Source organism: Crocodylus siamensis, chromosome 4, assembly GCF_052110815.1.
Source record: "Crocodylus siamensis isolate JL-2025a chromosome 4, ASM5211081v1, whole genome shotgun sequence".
Classification (NCBI taxonomy): Eukaryota; Metazoa; Chordata; order Crocodylia; family Crocodylidae; genus Crocodylus; species Crocodylus siamensis.
In genome coordinates this window covers 86,625,916-86,644,220 of record NC_143398.1, presented here as the reverse complement: position 1 = coordinate 86,644,220, position 18,305 = coordinate 86,625,916, and the positions used below count along the sequence as shown (strand labels likewise).

Genomic DNA, 18,305 nt, shown 5'->3' with positions numbered 1-18,305 from the left:
TAGACATTGGATTTATGACACACTACAACCTGCCAGATATCTGGCTCCCCAGGTAGCAGCAGGTGCCTTTCCACTTTTACCTGCTACATCCCCTTTCCTTCCTACTGCAGCCTGTCTCTCTCACCCCCTGACTCCTCCATTTCTGTTTTTACTGACAGGCTTTCTTGCCTGCATTGCATGCCAGCCTCTGGCTTCTTTACTATTCCTTCCATCCAGGAACAGCGAACGCACCAACTGCAGGTGCTTCCTCAGCCTGACAATGGGTTTTTCAACCAGAAAGCTGGCATCCCAGGCAGCTAAGCTGAGCTTACTTGATACCTCACAACTCCACTGCAACCAGCAAGCCTCAGGCCTGTCAAAGACATGATGGGTCTGGGCTTTCCCTAGCCAGGACTGTGTGCATGTGTGTTGTAGCTGGAGGTTATGGTGCCTCCTACCTTCTTTTCACCAGGGAGATCCTCAGTCCTGGCATTTCCTGGGGCTACCACGCCTCTGGCAGTCCCACCAGGCTTCCCAACCCTGGCAGAGTGCCTCCTCCTTCCCCATAGCCCCAGCCCATACCTCCAAGTTCATCCTGGCATGGGAGCCCAGCAGGGACATGTTCTTCCCCTGCTGGCTGGTGATGCAGTGAGTGCTGCCTGCAGCTCAGAGAGGTTTTTTTTAAAAAAAAAAAATAGGTGCAGATGGAGTGAGGAAGGTGGCACTCACTCTATCTGCAGGTGGAGCTTGGGGAACCCCAGCAGTGGGAGGTTCACCTTCAGGAACATCAGCTGTGCCACCAAACCAGGATCCAAGGAGGTGCAGTGGGGTGTCACGACATCCCCAGCAGTGCTGAACACCCTCTTCCTTGGAACACTGGTCAGTGGACAGGACAGGTGTTCCCAGGCAACTGCAGCCAGAACCTGCCACATCTGGCTGGGGGCTGCCCAATAGGCTAAGGGGTCACAATCCAGCGGCTTCGTGTCCTTGGTGGGATAGGTAGCCACCGAAGCCTTAGCACTACCTGCCCAAGGCTGGGGTCTGGTGCATTGGGACCCCAACATTGAAGCCATGCCCTTGGCCCACATTTGGCAGCAGCTGGTGTGGAGAAGACTGGCTGGTGCTGGTGCTGGGAGTGTTGGCATGGGAAAGTGGTTCCTCCTCTTCCATGGCCACTCGCATCTGCCCTTCTGCCTCCCTGACTCTGTTCACCAGCATCTCTGTCCAGTGATCAAGGGTTTTGGTGTTGCATGTGCTCCCCTTTGCCCTTGGATGGTATATGTCCTCCAGCAGATGGATGATACTGGACTGCAACAGATCCAGCCATTTTTTGATGCCCTCCTTCAGCCGCTTCACCAGTGCCTGTGCCTCTGGTGAAAGTGGTTTGCCCCAGCTGGGAATATTAATCTCCTGGAACTTCTCCCTTTGGTTCTCAAGCTCCTTGACTACCAGGGGATTGCCTGGCTAAGGAGGGCATCACCAGCACTGAGGGTCTTGGTGGCCTCGAGGAAGGGCTTGAGGACCACCAAGATCTGGGAGATGGTATCCCACTGTATTAAGGGGGCTGCTGACCCCAATCTCCCCAAGCAAGGCCATCTTGTGAATGGCCTTCTGTTGCTCCACCAGCCTTTCCAGCATCAGGTGTGTGGAGTTCCACTGAGTCTCCACATCCTGCATGATTTTGTGCTGTGGGATGCTCAGCTCTGCCGGTTTGTCCCGCAGCACCTTGCCTGTCTTGATGCTGTGGTGGAAGTAGCCTACCACCTTCCTGCATTTTGAAATCAGCTGGGTGGTAGTGATGGTGCCATCACTGGCAGCCTTGTCCCCCTCCATGGTGTCCCTGACTGTGACATGCAGCTTGTGTGCCACACAGCAAATGCCAACAAAAGTTGGCATCACAGACTACCTTGATCATATTGGCTCCATTGTCACTGACCATGGACCCACAGGTGAGTTCACCCTGCCCAACGAGCTACCCCTGCACCATGCGGTTCGTGGCCACTATGATCTCCCTTGCTGTGGAGGACTCGTCCATCACCTCGGCTTGAAGGAGAGCCCCCCCGATGGCCTGACTGATTGTACCAGTGCCCTGTGAGGGTGTGGTATGCATGATCTCCACCCCGGCTGCTCCAGATGTTTGAGGTGAAGTGCAAGGTTACCTGCAGCCCTGCCTTGTACAGCTCCTCCCTCAAGTACTCCCTGCATGCCTCATACAGGGAGGGCACCACCGTCCTGCTGAAGGTGGTGCACGTGGCCACTTGGTAGAATGGGGCCATGAGTGCCATGAGCTGCCTGAACCCTGGCTGCTCAGCTAAGGAGAAGGGCTGGCTATTGAGAGCAAGCATCTCCCCAATGCTCTGGATGATTTCACTCACCTTCGGAAAGCGCCCCCCCCCTTTGTCTGCAGCTTTTCCCTACCACTCCAGGGTGACCTGCCTCTGCTTTGTGGGGATGGGAGCTTTGGAGTGAGAAGGGGACTTCCCTTTGGGTATGCTCCCACTGGCGCCAGGCTGAGGAGGAGCAAGGGGAAGAGGGTGCTGTTTCCTGAGATGCAGCAGCATTGCCGTGATGACATAGTTATTCACCTCCTTGCCCCAGCTGATCTGCCTTTGGCAGTGCTGGCAGATGGCAAACCTGGGATCATCTGCCACCTCCAAATAATCTCAGACTACACTGTTCCCCGCTTCTGGGTTGAGGGTGGGGATCCTGCCTTAAACCCCTCCTCAGCAGGCAGAGGCACAACAACAGGGTAAGTAAGCTGAGCCATCTACCCCCACAGCCTCCTCTGAGGTGCCTTCCAGAGCAGAAGACCTGGCTCTATGGAAACTTTGAGAGGTGTGGAGCACAAACTCAGATTCCCCCTCAGTCCCCAGAATTCCTTTTGCTAGGGCACTCAGGTCTCCTGGTCCCAAGTCGAGCTCCTCCCCTGGCAGTGGGAAATCAGGGTGGAGACTCTCATTCTGCTGCTGGTGGCTATTTCTGGTGTTAGGGGAGCTGGTGCAGGTGCAGGGACAGGTACTGCTCCAACCACCTTGCTCCCACTGGCAGCAGAATACTCATGGCTGCCAGGAAAGAGGATCCTTCTATGTGGGGGGAGGGGAGGGGGCTGTAGTTCTTCCCCCACCCCCTCTAGACCCTCTCCCTCTCCTGCCAGAAGACCTGGCACCTCACTTTCAAGCATGCTTCATATTAATCTTTCCTGTGCTGGAAAAGGTGTGTGCGCGCAGCTGTAGTATCTCTCTTCTTCTCTGATGTATGACTGACTGACTTCTTCTTTGTTGTGTTTATTGTATGTGTGTGTTACTACAATAATATCTCTTCTTCTGTGTTGTATTTAGTCTGTATGTATGTGTAACTATATAATATCTCCTTCTTCTTCCCTGATGTATGCCTATCTGACTTCTTCTGTGTCGTGTTGAATAATATCTCTTCTTCTCTATGTATGTGTGTGAGTGTGTGTCATGTATGTGCTTTCCTGCACAGTGATGGATCACATTGCTGGGAAAGCACAGCTTTATTTTTTAAAACTCTGGGGAGGGGACACACAAGAACAAATAAGAGATTTTGCGGGGGAAGAATAAGTTAAAAGAAATGGATTGGATAGGGATAAGTCGAGAAATTTTAGTTAGTAAGCTGTATCCAATCCTTTCCAAAAACAGAAACTAGCAGAAGACTGACTAGGTAGGAAGCCAAGCTAGTCCAGTACCTTTCAGACGCTGTTGCTCAGGCAGAAACAGCTCACAAAAGAGACAGAAAGGCTACAGACAGTGGCTTATATACTGTTTCTATGTCCCTCACTGGCCATATTTTGCCCACACCTGCAATCAACCATAGTCTACATGCAAAAACAAAGGGAGGTAGTGTTTAAGATAAGCTTTCAAACTTTTATTTATTGTAAATCAACCAAATATCTTTAAATCCAAGGTTCAGCAGCATTTAGCAAAGCGCTTCAGTACACAGCATATCACTCTAGTGAAAAACATCCCAAGATATAATTCTAACACAGGGTTGTCAAACTTATTTGGCCCTGCTCTACATGTAGCACATGAGACTGGTGTGGGTTGTGCACTGCCTGAGGTTCGTAGGCTGGACCTAGTGCTACAGGCAGCACAGTAAGTCAGTCCAATCTATTGCTCTTGCTTTTCTAACAGGGATGCATTATGGGGAATACAGTGAACATTGCAACTGGTAGAGTTAAGCTTAAATGTTAGGAAATATGATACTGCAAAATCACAGCATAAGAAGATACAACTTCAAGAAGTACATAGGGTGAAGGAGAACAGTTATGGTTTAGTATGGCACATCAGGTAGCAGGACCCATGGGGAGCACCCAATCCCAGTGTGCAGGGCTGGGCAGGGGTTGGATTGAGCCCCAGGTCTGAATCTTGGTGTGGTGGGGCTGGAAGGGGGTGGTACTAACACCCTGGTGTCCAAACCAGGGGTGGGAGGGAATGATGTCTGATCCCCAAGACCCAATCCTGGCACATGGGGCAGGGAGAGGGCGGTGTTGGGCCCAGGCTCTGGTCTGGCCCACAGAGAGTCTGATCCAGCTCACAGGGCCAAAAGTTTGAGAACAACTGAGATAAGTAATTTTACTGGACTACATCAATCATGGTAGCCTGAATATTCTAACTGAGGAGTCCCTCAGCCACCATCCTTACTACTCTGTGAGCTGTGGATTCTTTACATTGTTAAAAAATCTATCATAACTGTCCGACTTTGATTGGAAGTCAGATCGGTTGCTGTGGCCTTAAACTCTGTCAGCCCAAATTTAACATCCAGTCTCACCTGGCGGTTTCTCCCCAGCTCTGGGTTTGGCATTGGTACAGTACAGGAGCCAAGCATTTTCATCCCTTTCTCATCTATGTACTTTGCATTCTCCTTTTCTGTACAGCAGAAGCGGAGCTGCATACTTGTCTGATCTGGTTCCACAGGAGTGAAAGTGTAATGGACATCTTCATCTATGTTTATCAAATCCCCAATTCCTACCAATCTCTTAAAAAGGTCTGTGCAGTACACATAATTATCGGTTTTTGAGACCCTCTTTTTCCTTTCATCGTGGACAGCTGCATCAAATGCATGGCATACCGCTACTCCGTATGTCCGTGCACTGATTCTTGAGGCAACAATTTGTGAATTGTACCCAAACAAAACAGCCCCCTTAACAATGGCTGCCTGGGCCTCCATGGGGCACAGGATAGAGTAGCGCTCACTGAATGTGTGGTAGATCTCATCCCTCAGAATAATGCTGGAGGCAAATCCCCCAACAAGCAAAATATACTGGACTGTAGCCATTTCGGGTTTCCTGAGGATTTCCTTCAAAGCACCAATGATTTTCCCAGTGCTGTATGCAAAAAAGCTCTTCATTTTCTCATACGTAATCATGATGATCCCATCATGCCAGTGAGTTCCTTCCACATGATTGAAGAAGAGAGAGATGTCTTGCTTCTGTTCAGCCACTTTTATTAGGTTGGTGTAGCAATGGAGGTAGACATCATCTCTACTAGAAGAACATTTTTGGAGGCCAAAGTTGTACATCATTTGATGGAATTCTGTTGGGTATTTTTTTATGTATTCATCCCATATTCCTCCGTGGAATATTTCCCTCAGGAAGGCTTTGAAGTTTTCATCCACTGTGTTCCCTCCCCATCCTCCTCCAGATGCCTTATGCAACTCCTTTAGGGTTTTATCCTGTTGGATTTCATGCACCGTGATGTCTATTGTACCCCCTAAACACCAAAGAATTAAGTTCGTTAACTTGTTTAAAAAAAATAACTAGCCACAAAACCTCATTGGCTTGATTTTTATCTCCCACTTTTCAGACCTATGTCTCATTGCTAGTGCTTAAGAATTTATTTAGATCCAGACCTTTTGCTGGGGGCATTTTGTTTCTATGGAGATGACAGACCTGATATTTCATCTCTTTTGCAGAACTTCTTGAGAGGACTGAAATTGGGGAAACCTGTTTAAACCGGGGTTTTGTTTGGCAGAGATGCCTGCGAAACGAGATCCAGTCTGCACGCAAGAGTAAGTAGCCCCAGTGTTGTAGAGAGGGGCTGGAGCTTTTGGGGTACTAACCCCCAGGGACTGTAGCAGTGGTTTATATGGCACTTTTCCACATTTATGACTATCCTGCATTTAATGAGCAGTTTATGCATTCATTTTGGAAAAGAGAACTGAATAAATGTGTAGCCACTTTTTATAGTGCTGAGGCAACAGTTAAACAATGCTCATCACAGGCTGAAGGGGGAAAAAACCCATTACCTCCACAATCAACGACAATGTAGTGAGTCCCAGGTGACTCTTCAAACTTCTCTCTGTGGCTACCTTCTGCCACAAACCCAGACCGAGGGAGCTGCTTGCACCAGACAGATGCAGCCTCTGGTTCCAGGGCAATGATAAGCTTCTCTGAAAACATGTCAGTGATAAGCCCAGCCTAAAATTACAAGTTACTTAAAATTAAGTCAGGAATGGGAGCCAGATCCTTCCTTCCCACCTCTGAGACATAACTTGAACATAGTACATGGACCAGACATTTCTACTTGCAAGAATGGGCATCCTGGACTAGTGGTACAAGGCAGGGGTCAGCAATGTGGGGCAGGGGAAAGGTGGGGATAGAGAACAGAGCCCTCTGCCACAAAGGTCCCCCAGCATCTTGCTGGCCTGGGTATCAGAGAGGGGCCCAAGCCAGGTCCATGTGGTACAGCGTCTCCCTCCCCAGACCCAGTTCCCAGCACAGCAGAATGTGGGGCAAGGCAGCTATGCTGCAGCTGCTGGCTGCTGCTGCTGTCAAGAGGCTTGGTGCAGGGAGGGGGGGAGTCCCTCACCCCCCAGGAAGCCAGCTAGCAAGCTGTGAGACGCTCTCGTGGGAGGGGGCACCATTTCCACCCCCTTTTTCCACCCCCAGCTGCTGCTGACAGTTGCTAGCTAATGAAGGGGGGCACTCTGGCAGCCTCCTGGCAGGCAGTAAGGCACCGAACCCCCTCCTGCCCCACCAAACACTGCATATCTGTTCAGCTGGAAGATGCTCTAATGTCTAGCACTTCGGGTAAAGTGCAATAGTTATAACTCGCTTGAGAGCCCCCTCCTGTATTACCTTTCCCATCACCCTGTGGCACAACGTTTTGAGTTTTAAAAGGAGGCTTGTTGACAGGATGAGAAATCCCTGCCCTCTGAGTGATGCAAACTGGAGAGAATCTGAGGGGAGCAATCGAGCTGTTACTCCTTTACCTCTTTTGCTGCCAATCGCATGAACTGTCTGGCAGAGGCATCCCATATGGCTGGAACAGTAACAACCCAAGTGATGTCCTCTGGCTCACAGGCAGTTTGGAACGAGGCCTCCCCAATGCTGTTCAGGGCATGGTCCTTCATGTAACGCAGACTCTCCGAGAAGACAGTCAGGGCAGGGAGCATCCTTCCATTATCTGCTTCCAGCTCCATGTTGGAGGTGATTTTCTACAAGTGAAAAAAGAAAACAGCAACAAATAATTAGGTAGTGCCTGGGGCCCTCAGAATGGACCATGGCCTCTTTGTGCTAAGCATTGTATCAAATGTGTAGCAGACTGGTGGCTCCTGCAGTCTTAAGTAGCCACAACGAGCTTGTAAAGCGCAGCTCAGGTACACTCTAAATCTCAAATAAGAGGGATGGGAGGGAGTCCCAGGCTCTTCACATCCAAGTTCATGTACAGACTCGGAGTTGGCTTGATAAATAAATTGGAGAACTGGGACATAGCACAATGAAATTTAACAAAGACATCTAATGAACAGAAATGTATGCATACAGAACTGGAAGTAACTGGTGATGCTGTAGCATTGTTGAGAAGGATCAGGCATTTGTGTGGTGTGAGGGAGACTGAAATGCATGTGCAGCCATGTTGAGAGTTGTAATCTGGCTCCCACTGGGGACTGACCAAATGTTATTACAGTCCACTTAATACAGTCTGCCTAGTGGGTGCAAAGGACCAGGACTCTGATCACCAGGAATCTTAGTTTTCCATTTGTCATGGAAAATCCCTATTCTAAGGGATAGCCAGCATGGGTTTGTTGCGGGTAGGTCTTGTTTGACCAATCTCATTTCCTTCTATGACCAGGTGACCTATCACTTGGACAAGGGAGAAGAGATTGATGTCATATATCTTGACTTCAAAAAAGCTTTTGATCTGGTATTCCATGATCACCTCTTGGCCAAACTGGCCAGTTGTGGCCTTGGGTCCACCACGATCCGCTGGCTGGGAAACTGGCTCCGTGGTCGGACCCAGAGGGTTGTAATTGATGGCAGTCACTCATCGTGGTGCCCTGTGACCAGTGGGGTCCCTCAAGGCTCTGTCCTGGGACCCATACTGTTCAACATCTTCATTAACGATGTGGACATTGGAGTCAGGAGTGGACTGGCCAAGTTCGCCGATGACACCAAACTTTGGGGCAAAGCATCCATGCCAGAAGATAAGCGGGTCATCCAGGGTGACCTGGACAAGCTCAGCAAATGGGCGGACGAGAACCTCATGGTGCTTAACACCGAAAAATGCAAGGTTCTCCACCTTGGGAGGAAAAACCTGCAGCACCCTTATAGGCTCGGCAGTGCTACATTGGTTAGCACTACAGAAGAAAAGAGACTTGGGGGTCATCATTGACCACAAGATGAACATGAGCCTGCAATGCGATGCTGCGGCTAGTAAAGCGACCAAAATGCTGGCGTGCATCCATAGATGCTTCTCGAGCAAATCCTGGGACGTCATTCTCCCCTTGCACTCGGCCTTGGTGAGGCCGCAGCTGGAGTACTGCATCCAGTTTTGGGCTCCGCAATTCAAAAAGGATGTGGAGAAGCTTGAGAGAGTCCAGAGGAGAGCCACGCGCATGATCAGAGGTCAGGAAAACAGATCTTACGACGACAGGCTGAGAGACATGGGACTCTTTAGCCTGGAAAAGCGCAGGCTCAGGGGTGATCTGATGGCCACCTATAAGTTTGTCAAGGGTGACCACCAGGATCTGGGGGAGCTTTTGTTCACCAGAGCGCCCCAAGGGATGACAAGGTTGAACGGTCACAAACTCCTGCAAGACCGCTTCAGGCTGGACATAAGGAAGAATTTCTTTACTGTCCGAGCCCCCAAGGTCTGGAACAGTCTGCCAGCGGAGGTGGTTCAAGCACCTACATTGAACACCTTCAAGAGTAAATTGGATGCTTATCTTGCTGGGATCCTATGACCCCAGCTGACTTCCTGCCCTTTGGGCAGGGGGCTGGACTCGATGATCTCCCGAGGTCCCTTCCAGCCCTAATGTCTATGAAATCTATGAAATCGGAGAAAAATGTGGTATCTGTGTTTTTCCACAACCTACCAAAAGCACAATGGCACTCCAGTGCTATTTTTTCTCTCTCATTTTTGCCATGGTTTTTGTCTCTTGGCCAGTCAGCAGCAGGAGCACAGGGTGGGGGTGCTGATTGGATGAGAAGCAAAAACCGCAGCGAGAATAAGAGAACAGAAATGGCACTGCTTGCAATGGGATGCTGCCGCGCTCTTGGTAGGTCACAAAAAGATGCACCTTTTTGTGGTTTTTTAAAGAGATTTTCTGCTCTTTTTCTCCACAGAAAACTAGACTCCCTATTCCTTGCTCGACACCTCCCTTTATCTATAAGATAGCAAAACATTATAAATGAGTAATAGTAACTCAGGGCCCTTAAAACCATTTACAGTGCTTTACCAACTAACTAATATGCATACCTAAAACTACGAATAGCTGTTTAAAGCTCAATTCTTGTCTGCTCACTCTTCCAGACCTTGTCCTAAGCCAGGGGTGGGCAGAATATGGCCCGCAGGCCAGATCTGGCCCATGGTGGGTCTTTGTCCGGCCCATGGCAGGTCCCTCAGTCCCACCTGGCTCAGGCATAGTCCAACTGTAATGGGTCCTGCCACCCACTGGGCACATGGCGGGCTGGGGCGGCCCCACACTAGGACTGCCTTTTTAGGCAGCCCCAGGGGGCAGGCGGTTCCTTCTGGCTGCTGCTGCCACTGGCCCCAGGCCTATGGTACTGGTGGGGACCCTCACTGCACAGCCCTGACCCTGTACGCCCTGTACCTGCTCTGAGCTCACCCACCCTCCTTCAGCAGCAGCAGCATGGGACAGAAGCTGCTGATCAGTATGGGGTAAAAGCAGCTCATCCTCCTCGCCACTGCCAGGACTTCCTGGTATAGCCTTCCAGAGCCCATGCGGGCTGTTCTGAATCTATGCTGTGTCACCGCTGCCTCTGGGCTACACAACAGGGCAGCAGTGGCAGTGCAGAGCAGACTCGGGGCAGCCCTGCACAGGCTCCAGGCAGCTACACCAGGAAGCGCTAGCAGAGGCAAGGAAGGGAGACCACTTTTACCTCACACTGGGCAGCTTCTGTCCCGTACCACCACTGCCAAGCCTACATTGTTGTTGATTGTGGAGGTAATGGTCTTTTCCCCCTTCAGCCTGTGATGAGCATTGTTTAACTGTTGCCTCAGCACTATAAAAAGTGGCTACACATTTATTCAGTTCTCTTTTCCAAAATGTATGCATAAACTGCTCATTAAATGCAGGATAGTCATAAATGTGGAAAAGTGCCATATAAGCCACTGCTACAATCCCTGGGGGTTAGTACCCCAAAAGCTCCAGCCCCTCACTGCCAAGCCTGGGTGGGCAAGCCTGGAGCAGGTGCAGGGCACACAGGGTCAAAGCTGTGCAGCATGGATTCCCGCCAGTACCATGGGGCTGGCGCCAGCGGCACCAGCAACCAGAAGGAGCCGCCTGCCACCTTGGCTGCCTAGGAAGGTAGTCCTGCTGTAGGGCCACCCCAGGCCACTGTGTGTCCAAGGCAGCAGGGTGTGCCATGGGTGGGCACTGTGGAGTGGGCCGGGTCTGGGCTGTGCCTGGGTTCTGGCTGATCCGCTCCAGTGAGGGTGAGTCCGGAGCAGGCACAGGGAGTGCCGTTGGCAGTGGTGGGGAGGTACCACAGGGCACATGGGCTCTGGGCTATTGCAGGGTGGGTGCTGACTGGCTCAGGGGGCGTGTGTGGGGGGCTCCCATGTACACCCCAACATACCCGCAAACCCTGCAAACCCCACAACCACACCTCCATGCACAGTCACACTTCCCACAAACACTACATCCATTCACACCCTCCCCCCCCCACGCCTCTGGGGGGGAGCTCCATGCACTGCTGCACTCATACACACACACACTTGCATCCACCCCCTCCACAAACCAGGTTACCCTTGCAGCCCTGGACAGCTCACCAAAATTCCTTAAGTGGCCCTCCAGCCAAAATAATTGCCCACCCCTGTCCTAACCTCCTTAGAGCTCCTGTCTCTAACTGAGCCTTCTTTCTAACTTCCTTGAGGTGAAAGATGTTGAACATGACCCCTATTTCTCTGGAGGCCTTTTAGAATCCTCCACTAAGTAGGAGCTAGGGGTGTTAAGAATATTATCAAAAATTAATTTTAGATGAATGCATGAACGAGTGAATGAATATGGTATCAAGCATACCCAGTCTTCTGAGAAAGTAGCCTTGAGAAGAACAAACAAACCATCTACAAGAAGATAAAGAGCAAGCAGACACCTTGTTTCCCCTGTCTCAGATGTTGTAAGTCAAAGTAACTCCTTACTATCCATCTTACCATCTGCATGTCTTAGCCTTACTATATATCTGCATATCTAAGCCATAAGGTATGTGACTAGAGTCAACTTAACAGCAACAAAGTGGCTGGCTAAGCAGGTTGTCAGGGGCACTGTAGCAAAGTCTGTCTAAACTAAGTATAAAAGGACAGTGAAGATCAAGCCCCAATAACATTGTATCCCATCCACATCAACTAAGGAGAAAATTACTAGCGTCCCACTTACTTGGTTGTACAGCTTCATCTTGAAGTTCTGGAAGAAGTACCACTTAGGAGCTTCACTGGCGGGCAATGTGTTGTACTTCATGACAGCATCATAACCAAACTTCTTAAATTCCTTCTTCTCATTAAAGAGAATGCATGTGGGGGTCTTCACAGTCTTGAACCCATGCTCCATGCCCCAAAACACCTGACGGATTTGGTCTACACATGACTCAAGGGCAAAGCAGTACCCACTGTAAGATGTACCAAAGTCAATGCCAATAATGAACAAAGACTTATCTGCCATGCTTATAACTGAAGAGGTAGAATGCAGTACAACCTGCTAGAACTGACTGCTGCAAAAGTGAAACAGCTTTGTCGTTATTTTTCCAAAGCAAATCCCCTTTCACTACAGACACTTCTTTCCGGTTTTTTGATTGCGTGGCTAGCAGAATCTATTCCAGGAACAGAGCGGTTGAGAAATAGGTGGTACTTTCTGTAATAGGGAGGAGACTAACTCTGTTCTCAGAAGAACCCACAGCCCTTCCCATCCTGTTTGTGCAAATGAGAAAGTACTATTCTTTGTTTTTGAAAGAGTTTCCCAGGTTTCTCTGAATCTGGTTCTACTCAGACAAGTTGTCTTCTGCTCCTCTTAATTGGGAGAGACATTAGCTGCTTTGTTAGAAGCATGAGAGGACATGGGAAATGTAGGAAGCCAGGAACAGCTGAAAAATGTAATGCTGGGATGGAAACTCACAGGTACGTTGGATGGGGCCAGGGATCTGGGTTTTCTGCTTGCTATGAAAAAACATGGCTCTTCTCCTTTAAAGAGCAAAATGCAGGGAACTGCAGGTTTCCCCTTGCAGGCTGGCAGAGTTTCAGCCTGCAAGGGGCTAGGGGGTGCCACATGCATATGTACTCCCTCCAGGTATGTCTATAGGCATGGGGGCAGGAGTGTGGGCACACAGGTGATGTATTAGGCAGGTGGTGGGGTACATGCCCCCCAGATTTCTGCACCCACAGCAGGGCTTGGGGCTGCAGCCTGACCGAGCCAGCTCTAGACCGGAACCACCTCCACAGCCTAGCGGGTGGGACCCAGCATGGGGCAGAGTACCACACCACCATGGCCACCAAGGTGAGGCAACCCCTGCCCTCCTGGCAGCAGCAGAGGCACAAACTGTGCCACCACTGCTACTGCTACTGCTGTGCCTCCCCTTGGTGGTTATGGTGGTGCAGCCGGTCTGACCCAGCTGCAGCCCTGCACCCTGCTATGGGTGCAGAAATCTGGGGGTGCACATGCCCCACTCCAATGCATTGCCTATGTCCCCCTCATCACCGCCCACATGTCACCTGTGCTCTCACCCCCCATTTCCCCCCATTCTCCTGGGGATGGAGCCTGGGGGCAGGGGCAGCAGGTTGGGAGTGAGGGGCACATCAGGGCTGGGGGGGATTGTGATTCAGGAGTGAGGGGCACTGGCAGGGCCAGGGGGGTCTGTGGGTCGGGAGTAAGGGGCACCAGCAGATCTGGGGGCAGCTGTGGCTTGGGGGTGAGGGCAAACTTCAACAAGCTAAGGAGGATAGTTGGGGATGCACTGAGGTCCCAGAGAGGGGGGAGCCAGATGTCCAAGGAGAGTGATTGCTCCTTAAGGAGGCGATCCTCCAAGCCCAAAGAAGGGTAATCCCAACAAGGATCAAAGGGAGCAGGAGAGCACACAAGCCTCCATGGCTCACCAAAAGCATCCAGAAATGTCTCCTTGCTAAAAAGGAGGCTTACACCCAATGGAAAGAAGGGGTCATCACCAGGGATGACTTCTACAGTCACTCGGGGATGTAGGGGGGCAGTTGAGAAGGCCAAGGTAAAGATGAAATTAGGACTAGCTTCTCAGATTAAGGAAAATAAGAAGTCCTTTTTTAAATACATAGGGGGGAAAAGAAGGTCCCGGGTAATGTGGGGCCCTTGCAGGACGCATTGGGAAATTTGGTCGTCACACCAGACTACAAAGCTAACATGTTTAACGATTTCTTTGCTTCTGGTTTCCTAAGAAGGGACCAGAACAGCCACCTCCCTGCTGGGCCCCCTTCGGGCCCCAGGGGAGGCACACCTGGGCCAAAGATTAGCGTGGAGCTAGTTAGGGGGCTTCTGGAGGGGCTGGACGTGTTCAAGTCAGCCAGCCTGGATGATCTCCACCCTAGAGTCCTAAAGGAATTGGCCCAGGTCATTGCAAGTCCCCTGGCATGGCTTTACGAGCACTCGTGGTACTCTGGTGTGGTCCCAGAGGACTGGAAGAGGGCCAACGTGGTTCCCATCTTCAAAAAGGGGAGGAAGGAGGACCCGGGAAACTATAGGCCAGTTAGTCTTACCTCGATCCTAGGCAAGCTGTTCAAGAAAATTATGCTGGCACACATCCAGGAGGGGCCAGCAGGGGCTGCATGCTTAGGGGCAACCAATATGGGTTCATCAGTGGCAGGTCCTGTCAGACCAACCTGGTGGCCTTCTATGATCAGATCACCAGATCGTTAGATGCAGGGGTAGCAGTGGATATAATCTTCCTGGACTTCTGGAAGGGTTTTGACACTGTCTCTCACCCCATTCTCATTAAGAAACTGGGGGACTGTGGTGTAGACACCCACACAGTCAAATGGGTTGCAAACTGGCTGGAGGGCCACACCCAGAGGGTGGTAGTGGATGAGTCCTTCTCAACCTGGAAGGACGTGGGCAGTGGGGCTCCGCAGGGCTCGGTCCTCGGGCCCGCACTGTTCAACATCTTCATCAGCGATTTGGATGAGGGGGTAAAAATCTCCCTGTACAAATTTGCTGATGACACTAACATGTGGGGGGATGTTGGCACACTAGAAGGAAGCATCAGGCTTCAATCAGCATCAGACCTAGACAGGCTACAAGGGTGGGTGGATGTGAATAAGATGGGATTCAACACAGACAAGTGCAAGGTGATGCACCTGGGGAGGAACAACCGGCACCATACCTACAGGTTGGGGAGCTCCCCTCGTGTCAGCACAGAGGCAGAAAAGGATCTTCGAGTCATAATTGACTCCAAGATGAACATGGGCTGGCAGTGTGGGGAGGCAGTCAGGAAGGCCAACCCATCCACAGATGCATCTCGAGCAGGTCCAAGGAGGTGATCCTCCCCCTCTATGCGGCACTGGTCAGGCTGCAGCTGGAGTACTGCATCCAGTTCTGGGTGCCGCACTTGAAGGGGGATGTGGACAACATGGAGAGGGTCCAGAGGAGGGACACTCGTATGATCAGGGGACAACAGGGCAGGCCCTATGAGGAGAGGCTACGGGACCTGAACCTGTTCAGCCTCCAAAAGACAAGGCTGAGGGGAGATCTTGTGGCCTGTTATAAACTAGTCAGGGGGGATCAGCAGGCACTGGGGGAGTCACTGTTCCCCCGAGCACCACCAGGAGTGACCAGGAATAACGGTCACAAGCTGGCAGAGGGTAGGTTTAGGTTAGATGTCAGGAGATGCTACTTCACGGTCAGGGCGGCTAGGGCTTGGAACCAACTTCCAAGAGAAGTGGTGCAGGCTCCTACCCTGGGGGTGTTTAAGAGGAGGTTAGATGAACATCTTGCTGGGGTCATTTGACCCCAGTATTATTTCCTGCCATGGCAGGGGCTCAGACTAGATGATCTACTCAGGTCCCTTCTGACCCTAGAAACTATGAAACTATGAAACACATGGGCAGGGCACCAGCATATCAGAGCTGCTCAGCACCACAAAGCAGTGGGGGTGGGGGGGGGCAGCCACAGTTGAACCCATGTCCTGTGGAGCAAAGGGGACAGGGAAAGCTCTGATTTTTCTATGATTAAAAAAAAACAAAATTGAATGCCAAAATTTATAAGTATTTAGACTTTATTTATTATAGTGATTGAGGCCCTTGTAGGCTTCCAAAATGCTTTAAAATTGTAAATATGTCCATAAAACATTGTGTTCAACTGATGTCTGTTTATATAGTAGTGTTTTATTTTAATTGCAGAAAAATGTGGATTTTGAGGTTTTTAAATCTGAGAATTTGGGATTTCTATCAGAGAACCTGGAATTTTCAAACAGAGAAAACCAGGATCAGTGGTTATCACATTGTTTTTTGCAGAAGTGATTTTTTTTTTGTATAAAATAGTTGTGAGGCACTGTAAAGTTCTTCCTACAATGGGGTTACAGTTAAAGATACAATAAATCACTGGGTTTTGCTAACACTTGCAAATTTTGGTTATGCACGAGGACCACAACATTTTGTAACCAGAGCAACAAAGTTGCTGGCTTTGAGGGACACTCCTAGTCAGAGGCAGAGGAGTGGAGGTGAGGTAGATTACTTTTGAATGTTGCGGGGGGGAGCTGGAGGGAGAAGTTTGCTTTGTTGTACCTGCTTGTTTTAATATTTTCCTCTGTTTCTCTCATTTCATTTGTCTTTTACTGTAAGATGCTCTGAGTGTTTTTGTTTGTGTTTTTTGTTTTTGGAAAGGGTGGTGTATAAATAAAAAAAAATAATAATTTTATTTATAACAGAAGTAATAACAGCAGCTGGCAGTGTTACAGAATTGCAAGACTGAAAATAAATCTGCAAAAATGACTGTCCAGCAAGCTGGGTATGGAGAATAGACTGATAAGAAGCTAGGAATGTCTCTCAATGCCTGGGATGAGTAACTAACCCTAGGCTTGCCTTGGGCATCATTTGGTGACTGTGATATTTATTTTTATCTGTGCAGCCCTTTCAGCCAGCCTTCTAGCATGGGCAGCCCAGAAAAGGAGAAAAAAGAGTATAAAAAGTTTGAGGAGGAAAAAAGAGCCTTACAGGAAAAGTAGAGGATTTCCCCAGAACTTATCTATCTGTGCCGTCGGTTGAGGCTTGTAATTTTCACTTGTAATTTGTGACGCTGGTGTGTAGGAGCAGATGGATTAGTCCACAGCTGAAATTCAGGAACGTGCAAGATTGCACTACAAATTTGCCCAGAGCAGGCTTTGGAACTTCTGGTTTTGGCTCGGATGAAGGAAGACAGAAGCAAACAGAAAAATAAAAGCCTTTATGCTGCCACATTCTCTTTCTTTCTGATCCTTCTCTAATTGGGAGTCTTGAAAATGACAAAGGTGTTCATATGAAGTGAAAGGTGATTTGAGCAAATCAGGCTTTTTTCCAAGCTCTCAAACAATTTTGAATAAAGTTTGTGTTTTCTGAGAGTTCTTATTCTACCTTGCCCAGGTTATCTGAGCCTGGTGATTACTGCCTTCTTGTATTACTCCGAAGGCTTTTTATTTAGGGTGACCAGATATGCTGGGTTGGCCAGGGCAGTCCTGGAATTTATAGGCTGTCTCAGTCAGGTTTGTTTGGTGATCGGAAATTGTATTCTGCTGAATGCCCCATTTCTAGGGTCCAAACCCCAATTCAAATTCTTAGTGAATTCCTGACATTCATACGCTGGTACACCTTATTTGGCTGGAAGAACAGCATAGGATCCCTGTTGTCTGCCGGGGCTCATCACTCTACCTTTGCACTGTTGCTTGGTTGATGACTGCTACAGAGCAAAATGCAGGTGTGACTAGTGATGGCAGGCAGGCCTGGGCCAGGTTCAGTCTAACTAGCGTAAGTAATAAGATCAGTGAAGACACCAGCAGCACAGACTAGCAACTGGTATATGAAACAGGGTTCCTTGAGGGACAGCCTGCGCCACCCTGTCTTCACTGCAGTTGTGACCTGTGCAAGCCAGATGGGAACCTATATAAATGTTTGCCTATACAATCTAGTCATACCTTTGCTTTCCAGGTAGACGTATCCCTGAGAGAGAGCCAACAGCTGAGGTCATGAGAGGTCTCTCACATGGCAAAGCAGAGCAACAACCTCGAAGCCAGTGGGCTCAAAAGATATATTTATAATCATGTCTATTTTGACTCTTTTGTTATCTTGCCAAGATAACAGTTAGCCAAGAATTTTTGGGAGAGGGTCTTAGCTTTTGCAGACTGTGCACTTTGAATTAATATTTTTTTTACCAACTCTAATCCTTTTTTATCATTCTGTGCCTGACAGCTCAATGCCTGACAGACAGGAAAACGATGCTCGGGTTCACCACTTGCCTGAAGAACTTCAGAGCGGGAAGGGAATTGCTAGGTGAGTGTGAAGGGACAGGATTTGATGACTGAGAAAAACTCTGATTCTGCAGCTCAAGGATGTGTGATGAAAACTAAGCCTCGAAAATTCCTGAGGCGGTTTATTTTATTTCCCTACAAGCTTAAAGAATGCTCTTGGGTGTTGATATTAAAAGCATTCACCTGCCCAGTGGCTGAAAAGCTACACTGGCACAGAGGAAGCATAAAAAGTGAGGGTTGGAAGGGACCTCAGGAGGTCATCTAGTCCAACCCCCTGCTCAAAGCAGGACCGGCCCCAACCAAATCATCCCAAAGCTTTGTCTAGCCAGATTTTGAAAACCCTCAAGGACGGAGCTTCCACCACACCTCTGGGTAACCTCTCTAGGTAACCTGTTTC

At 49.6% G+C, this 18,305-nt stretch overlaps 1 protein-coding gene across 1 annotated transcript; it reads right to left on the bottom strand.

The window, feature by feature from the left end:
* Positions 1–4,531: 4,531 nt before the first annotated feature.
* LOC149865957 (heat shock 70 kDa protein 12A-like) lies at positions 4,532–12,117 on the bottom strand. Its single transcript, XM_090041026.1, has 4 exons — positions 11,836–12,117; positions 7,210–7,434; positions 6,244–6,415; positions 4,532–5,708 (listed from the first exon to the last, which is right to left on the bottom strand). Exons 1-4 carry the CDS (start codon positions 12,115–12,117, stop codon positions 4,663–4,665), a joined length of 1,725 nt encoding a protein of 574 aa, XP_089897152.1. The 3' UTR covers positions 4,532–4,662.
* Positions 12,118–18,305: the final 6,188 nt, after the last annotated feature.